The 20,382-nt window shown below is 47.5% G+C and overlaps 2 protein-coding genes across 2 annotated transcripts; both read left to right on the top strand.

Moving 5' to 3' along the window:
• Positions 1-359: 359 nt before the first annotated feature.
• Positions 360-10,349, top strand: LOC102566133 (E3 ubiquitin-protein ligase TRIM41). The gene is made up of 3 exons (XM_059717156.1): positions 360-825; positions 5,765-5,864; positions 10,269-10,349. Exons 1-3 carry the CDS (start codon positions 400-402, stop codon positions 10,277-10,279), a joined length of 537 nt encoding a protein of 178 aa, XP_059573139.1. The 5' UTR covers positions 360-399; the 3' UTR covers positions 10,280-10,349.
• Positions 10,122-15,154, top strand: LOC132243249 (E3 ubiquitin-protein ligase TRIM39-like). The gene is made up of 4 exons (XM_019486315.2): positions 10,122-10,499; positions 11,413-11,435; positions 13,345-13,457; positions 13,942-15,154. Exons 1-4 carry the CDS (start codon positions 10,452-10,454, stop codon positions 14,511-14,513), a joined length of 756 nt encoding a protein of 251 aa, XP_019341860.2. The 5' UTR covers positions 10,122-10,451; the 3' UTR covers positions 14,514-15,154.
• The last annotated feature ends 5,228 nt before the right edge of the window (positions 15,155-20,382 follow it).

Here is a 20,382-nt window from a genome sequence, read left to right as displayed (position 1 = left end):
CACAATACATCTCGATTTAGTCTATAAGGTGCAAATCCATCCTGCCCTCTGCCAAGCTTTAGACTAACATTCCTAAATACTTATTTGTGTTCTATAAAGGCATCCTGAGCCCTGGTCTGCAGCTGTAGAGTGTGATGCTGTGGTCTTGGCAGGAAAGACCTCTCCCTTCTAGTATTGTGGCTAAGTATGCTTCTAATCCTGATGTGGCACCAGGGACTGAGCAAGTCCTGATTGGAAATGTATTAAGTGCAGCTGGATGTTGCAGCTGCTGGGAACAGCTCCCCCGCTGCTCCCTCATTGCTCATCATATTAGCATAGTCCCACCTTCATCAGTAACAATTGCTTCCCCAGACGCAGAGGAAGGGAAACTTTTCTTAGAACTGCAGCACAGCAGCTGCCATGGCCCTGGCAAATCCACTGGAAAAGCTTCACGAAGAGGCTGTCTGTTCTATCTGTCTGGAGTATATGAGTGACCCGGTAAGCATAGACTGTGGACACAATTTCTGCCAAGTGTGCATTGCCAAGTACTGCCAGGAGAAAGGGCTCCATGCAGATGGGCCCTTTACCTGCCCTCAGTGCCGGGAGGCATTTCATAAGGGCAGCTTCAGGCCAAACAAGCAGCTGGCCAACATTGTGGAAAGCATCCAGCAGCTGGAGCAGAGGACGGGCAAGGAGCAGGTTGGGGCTCTGTGTGGAAAGCATGAGGAACGGCTCAAGCTCTTCTGTGAGGAGGATGGGGAAGCCATCTGTGTGGTTTGCAGGGAGTCTGTGCAACATCGGCCACACACCGTCTACCCCATTGAAGAGGCTGCCCAGGTGTATAAGGTAGGGGAGCCCCCTGCTGGAATAACAGTCCCAGAGAAGCAAAGTCCACTCTTCAAACACAGGGCAGGTAGGGCCAGCTTTCCACTATGGCCTTGGTACCAAGGTCAGGAGTGTGGCTGAGGGGTCCTGCCTTGTGGCTATTCCCACCTGACAGAGCAGCCTTTTGGGATTTGAGTGCTGCTTATCCTGGGACATCCCTAGCCAGCCCCACAGAGCAGTGGTGATCATGGAGAAACCTTCCCCCTGGGCTGAATCTAAGTTCTACTCCCTGAAGGGCTGGAAAGATTAATTTGGTGTCCATGGCCCATGCACTTCAGGGGCTCCATGCTGACAGAAGCTGCCCACTTATGCTCATTGTGATACTAGCTTTGGTGAGCACTTACCACCCTGAGGCTGGGCTGATGTTCACATGGGCCATGGACAAGCCAGCAGGCAAAAGGAATGATTGGCCAACTGTGTTTCTTCCTGTGCACCATTGAGTCCCCTGTAGCTATTTCATGCCTAGTCACCTGGGAGAAACAGCAGCTCAGACTCAAGGCTGTACCTGGTCTGGGCCTGCCTGGGCTTGAAACTAATTTGGCCACTAGCATAATTAATGTCCAGCTTCCCATATTCCCAAGGGTCTTTCTGGTAGTGGGGAATAGCTGGGGAACAGAGAAGTTCAGTCCATGCCCTTCCACCCCGTCCATATCCCTCACACTGAAGGGTAAGATGTAGGTGGTGTAGAGCTGCAGCCAGGGCCAGTGCACAATTTTTTGGAGCCCCCTGCAAGGCATAGCTTTGGGACCTCCTGACACGAAGAAGGCATCGGTGGTGGTGGGGTGCAAGTGCAGAGGTGGATTAAGGTGTACTGGGGCCCTGGACAAGCACAAAATTGGAGACCCCTTCCCCACATGGGAGCTGAGCTTTGTGGGGAGGAGGGGCCCCTTCCCCTCCTAGTGATGGCAGGGGAGGCTGGGTGGATCCTGCCGGGCTGGGGGGCACATGCCTACCTCTTCTCCTTGCTCCCTGCTCCCACTATGGCCAAATGTACACACACACAGCAGACAAGGTTCTTTGGGTAAATCTGATATCTTTTATTAGACAAACTAAATAGTTAGAAACATTTTTCTAGCAAGCTTTCAGGTTTAAAAACCCTTGGTCAGGCTGAAGGAAGCATCTGCAGTTGGTATGTGCTCTTCCTGGATGGAAAAAATAGTAAAGAAGCCAGAGGCTGGTCTGCATGCAAGCCAGTCAGTGAAAATGTAAATTGAGGAGTCAGTGGGTCAGAGAATCAGTGGGTGAGAGTCAGTGGATTTCGTGGAATCAATCCTTAAACTGTTTGTTACCCAAAGAACGAGTTTTGTCCAAGACACTACAGACTTTCTACAAAAACTTAAACATAAACCACCTTCTCAGCAACACCCTCCTAGCCACCATGGATGTTAGGCCTGTGCAAAGTGGCTAGTATTCACTTTGGATTCAGATTCAGCCAATTCGAGGGACAGTGATTTGATTCAGTGATTTGAATCACTGTCCCGAATTGATTTGGCCGGCACAGAATTGGCCAAATCTCCGAATTGGACAGGCCCCATTTCCTGCCTGCTCTCCCAGCCCCACCCAGCCCCAGCCTCTCAGCTCTTTAAAAAAAAAGCCTGGCACTTACCGGCTGCTGCCAGGCAGGGGGGTGATCCCTGCTGCCCCCCAATGCCCCATGCTGCATGAGGGGGCTTTGCCATGAGTCCCCTGACCCTCACTCATGCTCCCAGCCCCCTGCCCCCATAGCTGCCCTGCCCACCCCAGCTCCTGGCTCTTTAAAAAAAAAAAAAAGCCCCGAACTCACTGGCTCCTGCCAGGTGTGTGTGTGGGGGGGTCCCTGCTGCCCTCTACTGCCCCACGCTGCATGAGGGGGGCTCTGTCATGAGCCCCCAGAAGCCCTGATGGCTGCTGCTGCAGCCGGTGAGCCCAGGGGTCGGGCAGGGTTGGGCGGCACTCAGGGGGACTGGGGGAGCAGGCAGGGGATGGGACCTAGTGGGGGTCCCACCACAGTCCCCTTTCCCCTCCTCCAGCCCCCCCCACCCCCTGCTTACCAGCACTGAGTCCACATCCAACTCCCTGTGGCAGCAAGTGGGGACTGCCTGAATTGCCGAAGCTCTCCAAAACAATTCAGACCTTTTAATTGGTCTCCTGATGTGATTCAGATTGGGATTCAGAGATTTGGAAGAATCTCTTCCAAATCAAATCAGCACCTGAATATTTGCACAGCCCTAATGGATGTTACCAGCTTATATACCAATATCCCACACCAGGACGGCATCTAAGCTTGCCTTACATACCTACAAGAGCAAGATGACAACTCCGAGTACAGACCCAAAGGTATTACTGACCTTATACACTTCATCCTCACACACAAGAATTTCACTTTTAATAACCAACACTTCCTCCAGACCATGGGTACAGCTATAGGCACCAAAATGGCCCCACAGTATGTCAACCTTTTTATGAGCCACTTGGAAGAAGAATTCCTTAAAGACTGCACCATCAAACCCTTCCTATACTTAAGATATATTGATGACATCATCATTTGGACTGAAAACCTGCTATCTCTGATTGAGTTCCATCAGAAATTCAGCAATCATCACCCCTTCATCTGACTATCTCTTCAGTACTCCAGCACCAATATCTCCTTTTCAGACATGATGATCAGCATCTAGAATGGTAAAATACAGACCACGCTATACAAGAAACCGGCAGACCAACATACATATCTGCACAGAACCAGCAATCACTGTAAACACACCAAGAAACCTGTGATATACAGCCAAGCCCTCAGATCCCACTGAATTTGTACTAAGGAGAACACCTGGGATTGCCACCTCACAAATCTTAAAAAGGCTTTCACACAACAAGGACACTTCTCCAGAGAGATAGAGGCACATTTGAAAGAGCCACCTGGATACCATGTGAAGAATTGCTGCAGTGCAGAAGGAAAATCTCTATGGGTCGCACACCACTGGTTATGACATATCACCCCTCCCTCAAACCTATAGGGAAAATCCTCAAACAATTGCAACCCATACTAGAAGGAGATCCAGTTCTTAAAGAGATCTTCCCAGATCCACCCATCCTAGCCTCCAAACAAGCACTGAGCCTCGCTAACCCCATCACCAGAAGCAAACTTCCTACAGTCCAAAATACACCAAATGGATCCAGACCATGCCATGAAAAGAAATGCAAAACCTTCCAACATATCTCCACCACTCCCACAATAACTACACACCAGAACAGAACCATCAGCATTCCTGGATCTTACACCTGCACCTCCAGGAATGTAATATATCTAATCTAATGCACCAAAAGCCCTGATGGAAAATACGAAGGAGAAACCAAACAACAACTGCTCACCAGAATGAACACACACTGGAAATCTATCAAAGACAAGAATACCCAACTACTTGTGTGGGGGTATTTCTCATGAGAAAACCACTTTCTCTCCAATTTCTCAGTATTATTTTTTAAAGGGAATTCACAAAACACTTTTCACAGACAAGCCTACGAACTTTACTTCATCAACCTCCTGGATACAAAAAATCATGGACTAAACATAGAAGAAATACAAAAATCTAGAACTCTTGGTTCCAAAATGATACCTCTTATTAGACCAACTAGGAAAGAAAATTGTCCTTGTCTGCAAGCTTTCAGGCTCAAAGGCCCTTCATCAGGCTCTGGGGAAAGTATCAATGGTAAAAAGTTCTCATAGGTAGCAAATAAACTTCATTTTTGCACAGAGGGAGCTGGAGATGGAAAGCTGTCCTGCTGGGTCCAGTTTTTTCTTGTGATTTCCCAATTGGTCTAATAAAAGGTATCATTTTGAAACCAAGTGTTCTAGACTTTTGTATTTCTTCTTCTCTCAGACCAACACAGCTACCAAGTACATCCCTGAAACATGGAAGATGCCAAATTTTAGCCGATTTTGGATTTTAAACTTAATTTCAGAACAAGAAAGATTTTTTTTACCTCCCTACCTGCCATCTGACACCTCCAGGGAAGGAATTTTACCTAATCTACATACCAAAGAACAACTCAGTACAACTCTCTAAAACACTCCCATGGACCCAGTTTAAAACTGTGGCTTTCTCTTCTCCGCTGGTGAGGATCCCAGGGCCCCAAATTGGAAGGGGCCCCTGGGCACGTGCCCAGTTTTCCCATGCATTAATGTGGGCTGGGGCCAATGAAGCCAGCAGCAGTGGCAGGAGGGGGTGTGGTGAGTGGCTGGTTGCACATGGCCCCTTGGCTGCAGGGGCGCCTGTGGCTGCAGGTTTTGCAGGCATAGATGGGCCGGCCCTGGCTGCAGCCCCAGCCCTATGTCCCTCTGGGGAGCTCCTTACACAAGGATGTCCCACGTGGTCTGTAAAGCCAGCTTTTGGCTGCTTGGTGCTGGCTCAGTGGCACAGAGCACTGAGGACAGGAATCTAGCCCAGAGTTGTAAATCAGGCACTTTAATCCTAAATCTGGTTTTGCTTGCACAGTGGAGAAATGTCTTGATTTTGGACACACAGTCAGTCCATGGAGAAAAAGCATGTGCCATGTCAAGGAGGGCAGGTGCATGAATTACCTTCCTACTCCTAAAATAGACCCTGTGATGGGAGGGCATGAAACAGCTGCTAATAATTAAGAAGCTCAGCTCTGGTTATGGGGCTGTGCTCCTTCTTCAGGGACTGGCAGAGACACAGTTAACATTCTCTGAGCTGGGTGAAGGCAGCAGCTGCTTGCTTACAATGCAGGGATTGTGAGCTAGAAGAATCAGCTGGTAGGACATTAACTCTCCCCTTGCCCTTCCCATTGCGCTCACTCATTCTTTTTTACTTCTTAACCATTTGGCACTTGGGTGTAAAAGGAAATGCAAATGGTTGAGATAATTGGTTAAGGGTGAACTGACTGGGTTTGTTTTTCTTACCAGATTAAACTGCAGAAATCTTTGGATCATTTGTCAAAAGAGGTGGATGAAGTTAAAAAATCCGAGTCATTGGAAAGGATGAAAGCTCAGAAATGCAAGGCAGGTGCCTGGTTTTCTGTATTAACTCTCTATTAACTGTCATCAAAATTTCATTCAGGATGACACCAGAGATTTGAAATTTAGAAATCTAAATATTTTTTTATCAGACTTTAGAAATAACAAATAGTTTCAGGATCCATATTTAATTCTCAGCCTTTTTTTTTTTTTTTGCTGTTTTTCAATAACATTTATGTATTTTTGTATTTTTCAAAAAATATTTATTCTATTTGTTGCATGTGAAAAACCCACATAAAAGAAATACACATAACTACACAGAAAAAACAGTTACTAGAGATTCAATTTTTGGAGATAGACAAAATTGGAATACAATAGAAAACAATCACATTTTTTTTAGTTCTTTGTAGTGATCTTAAGGGTCATAGGTGTAGTGTGGGAGGGTATGGGGGTGCGTGCTCCCCCCCCAGCTTTCTGTGCTGACAGTGGGGCATAGGGCTGCAGCTCAGCCAGAGCTATGGCCCAGAAGCAATGTGGGTGGTGGTGTTGACACAATTACTGTGTTAATGGCAGGATATGAGGCATGTAGGTACGTATGTGTCATCTATGTTCAGGGTCACCTACAACAAGAGGTGTTATAATGATTTCAGATAGAAGCTGTGCAATTTAAGTATGCTTCTAAAATTCAAGCTGAAAGCAAAAAGAAGCTGGGTAAAACTGTTCACCCTTTTAAAAAACCCTTTCTGTGAGAATAGACTTGCTTACCCCAGCTGTCCAAAAATCATGAGATGGCATAAAATTCATGAGATTAAAAAAAATATATTAATTTAAGGTTCTTTTTGTATTTTAGTTTCTAGGATTCATTTGAGACCATTTCAAGCTTTACTCCCTAATCACAAATCTAAAAACTGCTTCTTATTAAAAAAAGATGACAATCTTGTGAAAAAAAACCTAGGAGTTCAGCACCCAAAGCTTTAAGAACAACTCCAGACTTGGGACAGATATGAGAAAATGGCAAGACAGGAACAACAGTTTTGTGTGTGTGTGTGTTTGGTTTTGTTTTTAAAGTAATGATCAAACACTGAAGGTGGGAAGGATAGGAACCCAGAAAATACAAGTGACTATAAATGGGAGTGAAACTAACTTTAATTTGTTATTCTGAGCAGAGGCAAATGCAGTGACAAATCAAAGAGCAGCAGTAAATAAATTGAGATGTGTCTTTTAGGCACTCACAGTTTTAATAGCTTTTCATGGGCAGGTCATTCTGATTGTATTATCTGCTCTTTTGCATAGTCCAAACAGGAGGGTTGTGCTCAATATCTCAAGGGGTTACTAGTAAACAGAAGTGCTTGTTTATACCATGTGATCATTAAGTTGACAGCATCTATTTGCTGTGACATTGGCAATGAGGTGGGGACATACCGGGCAGGAGGATGTTATGCAATGTGCTGTGTCACTGTGACCCATGGTTATGTCAAAGATTAGGAAGTTGCTTTCCAGGATCACACCCCAGAGCCCCTAGGATGCCCTGTGTTGGCGTATGAGGGTCACTGTTTGGTTTTCATTAAAAAAAAAAAAATCCACGTAAATCAGTGTGTGAAGAAATGGTAGGGTCTACCTTGACTACTCAAAATTTGTGAATTGTACCCATGGAAACAGCTAATTGGCTTTAAAATCATGGTATTATATTAAACAATAATAAGTCTGAGCTTTTTTTACTTGTGCTCTGGTTGCTGAGTATTTATGATAATAAGGACATTTTGGAAGCGGTATTTTCATAGGCAGAGGAAAAAAATATGATTTGGGGAACTGAGTGCGTGTGCACTTGTGTGTGCATGCACTCTGACCAGCAGGTAGGTCTGTTGTGGAGAAGGGGTGGGGGGCAGATGGAGGCCCCTTGGGAGAAGGGAGGGAGTGGCACAGTGACAGGGGCAGGGGCTGGGGTGAATGGGACCCTGGGGCCGGGGTGGGTTGAGAAACGCTTGGAGCCTGGGAGGCTCATCCAGGGGTGTGGGGGAGGGGGGCTCCTGCTGTTGCATACACCACCAAGGAGGGCACAGGGGGCTCATGCCCCCCCGATTTGTGCATGGGCTGGAGGCAGCTGCCACTGTGGGCTGGGCTCTGCACCCTCAGGTGTTGCCCCATGAATGGCACAACGCCATGTGCCTCCTGTGCGCTGGCTGCACCGGCTGCCCAGTGGTGAGAGGCACGTGGTGTCTCATGGCTGCCGAGGTACTGGCAGTGAGGTGCAGAGCCCAGCCCATGACAACAGCTGCCCCTACCCCACACACAGATCCGGGGTGCACGTGCTCCCTGTGCCTGCCCCGGGGGTACGGTCAGTGGAGGGAGCCCCCTTGCACCCCTGGACAAGCTGCCTGGGCTCCAAGCATCTCACACCCTGCCCTGGGGCCCTATTCACCACCTCCTGGTAGGAGCCTCCATCTGCACCCCGTGCCCTTTCCCTCCCCTCCCCTCCCCTCCCCCTTCCCATCCACACATTTACCTGCTGGGCTCTGCTCCACACACAGCTGGGCTGGACTGAGTTCCCAGTGCCTGTAGGCTCCAGCTGCTCATCTCTGTGCGTGCCCATCCTCCTGCCCTGCTGCAGCCACCTGGAGCTCATGCCCGGGCTGTTTGTGTTTGCGGGGGGGCTAAGCCCCATTAGCTCCAGCCTTCTGCTGCCTATGGGTATTTTCCCTTTTGCTTTAATATTTAAGCCAATCTCTAAGGAAACCAGGAAGAGAATTTGTGTGGGGATAGGTTATTTGGTCTCTCTTCACTACATCTGGTGCTAGCCTGGACTGACTACAGGTCTGGTTCCTGCTCCTTGCATACACTTTCTTTATAATTTCAAGCTTCCCACTGAACCCAGATGGGCTATAAACATCTTTTAAAAACAAAAGGGAAGCTGATGTTCTCATACAGTCAATGGGGTCCGTCCCCTGAGGGAGGCACATCAAGTGCCACTCTCAAGAACTGGCTACGCTGTGAAGATGTGGATTGGACTCAGAAGCCTGCAGAGCTGATGTGCGCAGACAGCATCAGTGCAAGCTTATTTACCCTGCCACCTGCCTCGTGTTAGGAGGAGCTCATAGGTTATGAAGGGAGAAGAGTGGCTTGTCCAGAGTGGGTGAATGGATTCAAGGATCCTTCAGCCTATGAGCCACTTTCTGTAGAATATGGAAGCAACTTCCTATTCCTTAATGTCCATTAACATGTATGAGCCCCTTGATTTAAACAATGTGTAAATGATTCCCTCTTGCTTTAGGCTGAGATGATAACCAAAGAAATAAGAACAAGAAATAGTGTTTTGACAAGGAAATCTGCTCTGATTGATAGTCCAGTGGGGGCATCCTAACTTTTTGGCAAGCATTCCACCAAGTAGCCTTGCACCCTCACCAGATGCCACTTCCAACCCCTGCCCCACAATCTACTGCTCTGCTTTCTGTTTGTTCCCTGCTTTATCTGAGGCTGTGTCACCTGTCCTCTCCTCCAGCTGGCCTGCCAAATGTGTCCTGTGGGCCATATGTTGCTGACCCCTAATCTAAACCTGTGACTGGATATACACTCTCTGTGCACTCTTTTCTGCTAAAAGTCCAGTGGTCTTTACTTGGAGTTCATCATTCATTCACTAGATTTCTCTATTTTGCAAGAACTGGTGAAGTTATGCTAAGAGCAGGCGTGGTCAATTATTTTTGACTGGTGGGCTATTTAATACCTTTTTGTGAGCTGTTGAGGGCCACACAAAATCTTTCCGAAGATATAATTTTTCAGAAAATCCTTCAGAAGATATAATTTTAACAAATATTAGATAAGAAACAAACCATATACTAAAAATCAAACATCTACAATAACATATTTTAATCTTTTTTCAAAATATAATTTTGTTCTGATTAATGTTTGTTTGAGTAGTGCATATAGAGGTGATTGCATAATAGCTCAAAAGAAAGTCTTACTCTTGTATATTGTATGTTGGGAGGGTATGGGCTGGGGTGTATGTGGGGGACTGTATGTGGGGGAGTGGGTGTATGTTGGGGGGGACTGCCTGCGTGCTAGATCCTGTGAGCTGGCTGGGGGTGTGGGATAGGAAGTGGGGGGAAGGGGGCATGTGCAGTGAAGCTCACCTGGGTGGTGCAGTGCAGGTGCATCTGGGTGCATGCCACCCATCCGGCCCAAAGCTGGCCCTATGGCGCTCCACATAGGGCCGAGCCTTGCCCACTCCTGCCTGGGCTTTAATTAGAACCTCTCTAATTAAAGCACTCTCACCCCCACCCCAGACTACATGTAAAGATGCCCTAGAGTCTAGTCCTTCGTAAGTGAGAGAGACACGACTGGAACTGTAATAGCAGACCTCTTTGCAGCTGGGTTAACCCAGCATTCAATTTGCTTTCTGATTTTAACTCACAACTCTGACATCTCCTCTTCTTGTGCCTGTGTAATTATCTCTTGGAAGGAGATAGTTAAGAATAAGCGTGAGAAGATCGTGACCGAGTTTGGGAAACTGCATCAGCTGCTGGCTGAAGAGGAGAAGCTGCTTTTACAGAAGCTGGAAGAGGAGGAGAAGAAGATTCTGCTGAGGATCAATGAAAACTTAGCCAGGATTTTGAACCAAAGATCTTCTCTGGACAAGCTGATCATGGAAATAAGAGAGAAATTTCAGCTGCCAGCGGGTGGGCTACTTTGTGTGAGTATGTGACAATATTCCTCTGCCTCCTGGTAGACATCATGAAGCAGAACCCTGCTGCTGAAGTCAGGGGGTACATACTTCCAGTTTCCTAGGACCTACCAGCTTTTGTCCTCTCCTGAAAGCAATGTGTGTGCAGGATTGTTTTTCAAGGAAGCACAGCTCCTGCCAGAGCTTCCAGGTGTTCAGAGCAAGCCCAGCTTCTGCACTTCCCTTCAGTAGGCTGCAGAGTGTTATCCCTGTGCACCCAGGCAGTGGGGAAGTGGGAGGGGAGGTAGTTGTGCTTGCTCCTGGCCTGGCTGGAGATCCTAAATTCTGATCTGCTGTGATCTTTCTGAGTTTTTGCAACAGAAAATTTGCTCTATTATTTTTTCTGTGGTCAAAAAACAAGTGAAAACTAAGAGTCGACATTTTCTGAGGGTTGCCTTGAGCCTAACCAAGTTACCAGCCACTGTCCTAAGAGTTGGATTTTTCCAGGTATTTGGGTGCTTCATTCCCAGTGACTTCATTGAGACAGGTGTGCCTGAATACCATCAGAAATATGGATTGAAATGACTGTGGATAGATCTACAGCAGTGGTTGTGTGGGGCTTAGAACAGAAAAACCCATCTGAAAAGCTAAGTTAGTTAGCCAGCCCTGAGTTTCATACTGTAGATGCTAGACTACTAACTAGTTCCTAATCCATCTGATGAAAGCTAGTCCAGGAATGTATCCACTTCTACAAGGTAAACATACCCTCAGGACTACCCAGCAGTCTGTTGCAGAGGAATAACTTGAGTGAAGGCCTAACCAACCCTGGTCTAATGCCTTCACCATTGGGGGTGGGTGGGTTTGAAGCTAATGGCATTGACTGACTATTGTGTAGCCATGAAGTGACTACAGCTATGAACTTTTTTTTTTTGTCTCCTTTTAGGACATGAAAAGCATTTTGAGCAGGTTTGTGCCTGTTTTTGCACTTGGTGCAGAATTGTTGATAGGTGTAAGTACTGCAGTTTGTACTCAGGGCTCCAGCTTCAGCCCTGGGTTTTGACAACTGGTCTCTTGAAGTTTACTAATACTGGGATCAAACAACTGGGATCAAACCAAGAGGAGTCCTGGCTGCTCTGCACGGACAGGGCAAAATCCATGGCCCTTTTATTAAAGGGGGGTCACACTGGTACCCTGGAGCTACCGTCCCATCTCAGTATTGTGTACTATGTGATGTGGTGGATCCTTACTATTTTCCACTCGTGAAGTGGCTGCACTTGAAGGACAAATACTGTCTCTTACTTGCACAGTGCTGTGCCTTGAGTCATGGTAGGAACGTAAAATGCTGTGTCACTGTCAGAGCTAGAAGGATATCTCCCAAACCATGAATCACTGTGGTTACTTACACTTCTTTCTCTGGGCATGGATCCCTTTCACCAGCCCTTGGTCTGTAGCTCATTTGAGGGTAGGTTATTGTGTCCAATTCATGTTAAAATTTAAAATTCCTATTCCCATTACATTTTTAAGCTATTTTGATAGGACACACACATCCCCTGGTAACTTTTCTCTTCCCTGATTGGATGAGCATAGCTTTGGGAATTAGGTCCCTGATTTGCTTATTAGGGCTGTGTGAAGCTTCGATCCCTGCTTCAATTTGGTGGAGATTTGGCCTGATTTGGTGGCCAAATCTCCAAATCTGAATTGAATCAGAGGACCCTTTAATCTCTCTGAATCGAATCGGAACCCTCTGAATCGATTTGGAGATTCAGGCATAGAGACCGCTTTAAATGTTTTTTCTACATACCTCTAGGTAGCAGGAGCTCATGAGCGGTGCAATGCTGGGGCGCATGGAGTGTCCCACAGGGGCGCATGGGCTCTCCAGAGCACTCGGCACCAGACCTGGAATGGACCAAAAGCACTTCACGTTCCACTTCCAGATCCGCTGGGGAGCAAGCTGGGGGGCCCCTGTACCCTTTAGGCTCAGTGACTGATGCCTCCTGGATCTGGGGGGAGCACCCGGGGTCCCCCATGGCTGATCGCCGAGGCAGTGGGGTGTGGGGGGGGCCCTGCACGCTCCCCAGCAGACCCGGAATTGGAATAGAAGTACTTGTGGTTTACTTGTGGGTTCGCCGCTGAGCATGTTGAGGGCCCTCCCCCTACACTCCTGTGGGATGCTCCATACATCCCAGCATCGCAGCGATCACAAGCCGCTCCTGCTACCTCAAGGTATCTAGAAAAAATTTTTAAAGCTGTGTCTATGTCTGAATTGCTGATACTCTGAATCTGCATCAAATCTTCAGATTCGGCTGAATCGAATGAGGGACAGTGATCCGAATCAACGAATCAAATCACTGTCCCTGATCTGGGCCGAATCCAAATCCAAATTGAATAGGTCCCGCTTTGCACATGCCTAATGCTTATGAATTCAGAATTTTATAGTAATTGCATAAAGACAGTGGACATTGCCGCTACAAACTTGGCCCCAATCCTCATTCACAGTCAGGCCGGTCACTGTGTGTGTCATGGTATCGTGCTAATGGGTTCACAGGCCCATAAAGGCAGTTCTGAATTGTCAGGGGAGGTAACACTAGAATCTGTGCTAACATAAGCAAGGGGTAGTGTCATAAGGGGTGTTCTGTTAGCTCCTTGTTCTGTCCTTATGCCCTTGTGCTGTTGTCAGAAAGCGGCTTCAGTGCAGTGTTGGGGGCATTGACTGGCATTAGAGGGTGGAAAATTTCAGACATGACTGGTATAAGAATATTTAAAAATTAAATCAGCTCAGCATGGGAGACTTGCTGCTTTATTTTCCCAATGCTAGTCTCTGGCCTGTGTGTCACAGGGGGTTCTGTGCTGACCACAGGGAATGTGTTCTTTTCAGGTGTGAAGATATGAAATATCAGGCCCCAGAAACTTTTTCTGTGGCCCTGAGAGAGAACTACAGCATCCCAGTGCATTGCCTTGGTATGAGAGACATGCTGAAGAAATTCAAAGGTAAAGAGCACCACCTGGCTATGCTGCTCCTTAGCTCTGTGTGGAGGCTGGCTCCTGGGTCTCATCTCCACATGCATGAAGGGTCTGGGTGGATGGATGTATTGCTACCTGATAAAGGGATCTGGAGCTTTGTCACATGTCAGCTACCCTGTGGTAATTGCCTGTAATTCCCTGTGGTAATTGCCTCATACTCTCAGAGCTTCCACAGCACCCTAGCCTTTCAGTTATTGCAGCGATTCCTTCCCATTCACAGTCATTGCAGGTTAAGCCTTTTCTCATTTTGATCCCAGATGATCAGTGGAAGTGCCATACTCCTGTGGAAATGAGATGCCCTTGTATTTTAGATATCCCCAAATTTACAATTATTGTGGACAGGCTATGTACTGCTGGACTGAGACAATGATGCCTATGGCTCTTCCCCTAAAGTGACCTCTGATCCATGTGTCCATGTGTTCCTCTTTTCTTTTCCTCTCTCTGCCTGCAGAGGATGTGACTCTGGACCCAGAGACAGCTCATCCTGAACTCATCCTGTCTGGTGACCGAAAAAGCGTGAGACGTGGTGGCAAGAAGCTGATCCTATCTCTGTTTGATAATCCCAAGAGGTTTAATACCACCCCACTGGTGCTGGGAACTCAGGTCTTCTACACAGGCCGGGGCTACTGGGAAGTGCAGGTGGGAGACAAAACAGAATGGGGATTGGGGCTATGCAGGGAGTCAGCCACCAGGAAGGGAACAATTGTCTTGCTGCCCAGCAATGGCTACTGGATGATGCGTTTGCAGAATGGAGGCCAATATGAGGCCCTCACTTCCCCTGCCACCCCACTCCAGCTGAGTGTGAGGCCTAGGCGGGTTGGGATCTTTCTGGACTATGAGGCTGGAGAGATTACGTTCTACAATGTGACCGACCGGTCCCATATCTATACATTCACTGACAAGTTCTTCGGAAATCTCCGTCCCCTCTTCTATCCTGGTGCTTCTGTGGGAGGCAAAAATATTGAACCCCTGGTGATCTCATGGGTAAGGGACACAGATGGCAGTGGGTGTGTGATTCTGTAGCCTTCTAGATCAAGGAGGTGCAAAAAGGCATCTCCTTTATCTCTTACATCAGCACAGCAGAGGGGGAGGGATGGGAGTGGAATTGTCTAGCTCTGAAGAACTATCACTGATTCACTTCAGATCTGGCTAGTTTTGCTCCCCTTCTAGGCTCTGAGCAGACGGGGTGGAAGGAATAGGGTGCTGATGGGGAGCAGGGGTGGAGCAGCAGTGCAGGAGGGAGGCAGAGGTGCTGTATAAGTAAGCAACACAACATGATGTCCTGCTTGGCTGGAGATGTGGTAGATACCATTACTGAAAAATTAACATTGACTTGGTCCATTCATGCCCACTACTCACCAGTAAAAAGTCCCAGTGCCATTCCTGCAAGAGTGCTTCACATAGCAGTGAATGATAAACGTGGGGGGTCTGTGGGTGGTGAGTGGGATGTGAGATTGGATCCCACCCCTTTGGTGACCTCCAGGTGACTGATTTTTTTAAATGTGATAGGTAGGGAAAGAAGTGACTGGTTAGATGTTACTTACAGACTAAGCACTTGATTTTGGTGACAGGGACTGTACACTGCTCTGTGCAGGCTATCTTCGTGCTGATGTAGCAGTGAATCATATTTAAACAAAACCAATAAAGCGTTACTTTATGACTAAGGCAATGTTTCCTTTAGTAAACAAATGCTTAATTTTGTAATGTTTTAGTGCACCACACTGGTCAAAACTCAAGAATTTTGGTTTAGTGGGAAATTCTGAAATGCCACAATTTGGTTTTTGTTCCACATTGGAGTCTGAACAAGAAAAATCAGAATGTTGTGTCAGATGACATTTTTGAAGAAAATAATTTTGGGCCAATCAAAATGTTTTGTTGTGGTGAAATCAAAATGTTTCATTCTGATTTTGGCCTCTTATTTTAGATTTTCATCACTTACAAGTGAAAATAAATTTTGGAACAAAATTTGGAACAAAAATGAAAAATTGAAACATGCTTTTCTCACGAGATAGAAGTGGAATAGAAATAAAATTTCATTTAAATCAATTTGTTCCAAGGAAAATGGAATTTTTCCAGTAGAAGAAAGTTTGACTGGAAGCTGCTGGCTCTGTGTCTATGTAGGAACGTAAGAAGTGCCATGCTGGGTCAGACCACTCATCTATTCAGCCCCGTTTCCTGTCTCCAACAGTGGCAGAAATACATGCTGCAAAGGGGGAGCATTGAACAAGATACATCTGGATGGCATTACATCTGGCAGGCATGTCAAACTCATCTGGCCCCAGAGGCCAGATGAGTGTCCCTGAGCCAGTCTGAGGGCTGGACAGGGATTGACCCCTGGGGAGCAGCCAAAGTGCTGGGGCCAGCTTGTGTGCCATACATGGCATGCATCAAAGCCCAGGGCCAACATGATGTGCTCAATGTTTGGGCTGGACCTGGCACTATACCTGGCACAGGGGGTGTGGGGCACAGGCTGCATGTGGTGCACCAGACTGACCTCCTGTGCTGCCTGCAGTGCGAGTCACACAGGGTCTAGCTTGCATGCCCCATGCAGCACATGGGGCTGGGGCTGGTGCATGGGGTCAGTCCAGGGACCTGCAGGCTGGATCATATAGCTCCCTGGGCCATATGTGTGCCACCCCGATCTACAGTAATCTATCCCCTATTCAATACTGTAACTAGTGAGTATCCTGGGGCCAGTCTGAACATTGGCCTGGCCACTTGTCTCAGGGCTAACTGCCCGCCTGCCTCACCTGCCATGCCTTTGATAACTAATTGGAAGTTATTACCCAGGTGGGAAGCTGCCCATTTACTTGCCCTGATGCCAAGGGCCTACACTAGGACCTGCACTCCAGTGCCTCACGTTGGGACTCTCACTCCCATGCCTCACACTGGGCTCACAATCCCAGTTTGCTCACACTGGGCTCTCAATCTTATTTACTTGGGGATCTCAGGCCCCCCCACCTTTTTTGGGCTCCCCTTCCAGCTTGGGACCCTCTTGGTCCCTTCACACCCCCACATTGGGGTCTCAATACCCTTACCTGACACTGGCCCTCAATCCCCTTGCCCGAAGAGCCTCACACCCAGCTCCCTCGTGGGCATAGGACCCTCCCCCCCTGGGGCCTCACACTACACCCCTCCTGATTGTGCAGTTGTTACTGTGCAGTCATTTAGTACTTGCATACCCAAGTACTAAATGATTGTGCAGTAACTGACATTACTGTGCAGTAGTGTTTCTGCACAGCTTTCTGGTGATGCTGAGTGTTCAGTAGCTCATTACTACTGTGCAGCAGCATGTTACTACTGCGCAGTAGCATTGTATCATGGTTCATGCCCTGTGATGCTACTGTGCAGTACTAGTGAACTACTGCAATGAGCTATTGCGCAGTAAGCCTCTCATGCAGACTCAGCCAGAAAGAAGCTGCTGATAGTGCTGCTGCACAGGTACCCATACCAATTGCTCCCCTCCCCATAGAAACCTGCACAGAACAACCCTCTGTACAGGGAGGAGATAGGAAGGGGCCCACTATGGTTATACTTACTAATCCATGACCTTGCAGGTGCTAAAGCATCTCAGAGAATCAACTCTCCGTAGGACTGCACTCATCCTGGGATGTTCACACTCCTATTCTTTGCATGCCTAACCAGAAATGAGTCAGGGATGCCTATGCAGTTCCCTTTCTGTTTCTTCACCAGTTAGTCCCATGCTGTGCAGAGAGACCCAGTGAAAGCCCTAACAAATAGACTTCATGTTCATGCACATTCCAGGTTGTCTGTCCAGGAGTCAGATGATTATACCTACATTATGGCTGACTGGGAGCAAAGAAGGTGAGTTTTATAGTAAGTGGTGATGAAGCTGAGTGGGAGCTGCCACTTGGCATAGGTGAAGCAGCAGGATTTGGGTATATCAGGTCTCACTGAAAAGCATGAACACAGTGAGCATGAGGATGTGTGTAAGTGTGTGCAGGAGGAAGACAAATCTGACCAATCTCTGGGTCCTGGGAAAGGACAGGAAAAGGGATGTACAGCTACAGAGCTGTTGAAACAGAGGAGAAGCTGGAGGAGAAGAGGAAGGAAAAGATTTTCCTTCTGCTGCAATTCATTCTGTCCTTTCATGTTCCATGGTGATAAAAATACTACCCCAGTGCAGAGTCATGATCAGACATTTGATTACAACCCTGGGTCTCTCTTCTCTGGAGACAGTCTTCCCCACCCTTGCCCAGACCACTGAGGATCTGTTTGAGAATGATCTGATATGAAAAAGGATTCCAAGACCTGAGAAGGGCTGGCAGGAAGAGCTATGCCCTGGCTACATTTTTTTTCTTTTCCAGAGGGATACACATGGTGCATTTACATGTGCACACCTACTGCACAGTAATTTATTTCCCCAGGTTTCTGGATGGGACCTTGAGCCAAGAGAGAAAATTGATGTAAAATCCCTAAAATTGAACTTTGCCTTTCCTACTGTCGTCCTGTGTTTAGGTTACTGTGCAGTTACATTTAGGTTACTGTGCAGTAACCAAAAATTACTATGCAGTACATGTATGCATCTACATGTGCACTCCAGTACTGCACAGTAACTATGGTGACTTATACTGACTTGGGTGTAAATTTGATATCTGCATGATGCAGGTATCAAATTTAGGTCCGATTAGTTGCTGCACAGTAATGCACATGTAGACACGTTACTGCACAGTAATACTGTGTATGTGGACTGACTTGAGACCAACTTTAGTCCCAAGTCAGTTTACACAGCATTACTGCACTTTAATGGCTGCACATATAGACACTGGCCTAAAAACTGCTTACTGTGCAGTCATGCCATGGTCATGCCTGGCCTTCATGTTATTGTTGAGCAGGCAGGATCTGCAGGAGCCAAAGCAGAACAGGGACTATTACAAGCTCTTTTTATATCTAGGAATGCAACTTTGGACAGTTCCCCTTTTTAGGGGAGCTCGTGACACTTGGAGGAGGTTGGCGGTTGGAATTTCCAGTGCAGGGGAAGCTGATGTCATGGTGCACTTGCTCTGATTTCCTAAAAGTGAAGTGATAGCTAAGATGCAGGAAAAGCTGAGTTTGCACATAGGAGATGTCACATCATGACTCTTCACACTCAGTCTGACACCTCCCTATTGAGGATGAGAGGGTGCCCTGACCAAGACAGAATGTAAAACCATCACAATCATGGTAACAGACTCTTCTTTAAACAGTCCTTATTAGAGAAGGAAGTATCCTTTGCTTCCTGCACAACACCAACAATAATATAACGAGAATGCATTGGCACTGGGTTTCCAATAATCATGCTTATGGATGTATATGTGTGACTCTTCTGCCAGACACAGGATGACAGTAGCAAAGGCAAAATTCAATTTTAGGGATTTTACATCAATTTTCTGTCTTGGCTCAAGGCCTCATCCAGAAACCTGGGAAAATAAAAGATGTCTGGGTGTTCCAAAAAGACCAGACTTCCCCACTTGCAAGCAATATTAAAATATAACAGGGCTTATTGAAGGGGGAAGATAAATGGGGACAAACTAATTTCCCCTTGTCTCAGTAGTGTTATGGGATGCTGCTCCCTGCTGGGAGTGGGTGGCCTGGTGGGGCTCCCAGTGGTGCGGGAGCCCCCAGGAAATACCAGGCCAGTTACCACCCCGGTGATAAGCGGGTTGGGGTGCCTAAACCCCTAGCCCCCACAACTACATCAGGGCAGAAAATGGGCATCCTCCCGCTTATTAACATCTAATTAATTATAATAAGAAGGCATGGTGCGTGAGAACGCAGGCAGTTAGCCCAGGAACAGGTGGGCAGGCTGCAGGGAAAGCAGTCCCCAGCAGGCCCCCTGTTACAGAGGGCCAGGGCACACAAACTGGACTCCCTTGGCCCTTTATATTAAAACTGTTAAAATGCAGTTAAAACATAAGCAAGCACAAAGAGCTCCCACTTCATGGACCATGCATACCACTGGAGATATGTAGATAAAGGAGACAGCAGTCTGACCATGCACATCAATGGTGGCATGCAAATAAGCATGACAAAGAGGTTGCCATAGAACACAGATACATTAACAGGGATGCATCTGCAAACATTTCAGACCCAGATACATGCCCTACAGTTTTGAATGGTTTCTACAATATAGAATAGTGATGCTCAACTTTTCTGGGCTGTAGGCCAGATGAGTGGTACAGGGCCAATTCATGGGCCAGATTCAGTGAACAGGATCCATTTGTGGGTCTGTAACAGGGAGCTGGAAGTAAGGGAGTTGGCAGAGGAATGGAAAGTAGAGCAATGCACAGGGACAAAGCCCTGCAGAGGAATGGAGCCCTCTTGCAAGAAGGGGGAAAGAGATGGACAGTGTGCTGAGGAACACAGGTAGAGGATTGGACTTTTGGGAGCTGGGCAGTGAGAAGCCAAGGGGTAGGTTACCCTGGGCAGACGTCATTTGCCCCACTAGACTGGCTAGTTCTATTGACAGTTGAAGAACTGGTGGAGGGGCGTACACACTCAGATACATATGCAGCCAGGATTGCAGCCGGTCCAGTTGGAAGGTAAATTTCTTTCAGTCCCCTTTATGACTGTCTGGGCTTGGGAGGGGGCAGGCCGAGACCCCTACAGTGAAGGAGGGAGTGAAGTAGGGGCAGGGGTGAATCATTCACCCTTACCCCACTCCCTGCTGCACTCTGGGGACTGTTCCACTGGCTGGCCCAGCCAGGGCCCCATTCACGGTGAATGGGACCCCGGCTGGGCCGGGTCGTAGGACAATCAGAGCCCAGTGGCTCCTCCAGAGGTGTGGTGCTGGGGAGCCAAGGGGGGGGGGCACGTTGCCCCCCAGTCTTTGCATGGAGCAAGGGCGAACTGCAGCTATGAGCTGGGCCCTGCCTGCTTCCTGCCTCTGTGC

The sequence above is a fragment of the Alligator mississippiensis genome, chromosome 14 (assembly GCF_030867095.1).
Source record: "Alligator mississippiensis isolate rAllMis1 chromosome 14, rAllMis1, whole genome shotgun sequence".
NCBI lineage: Eukaryota > Metazoa > Chordata > Crocodylia > Alligatoridae > Alligator > Alligator mississippiensis.
The sequence above is the reverse complement of the archived record's forward strand: the minus strand, read 5'-3'. Positions and strand labels throughout refer to the sequence as shown.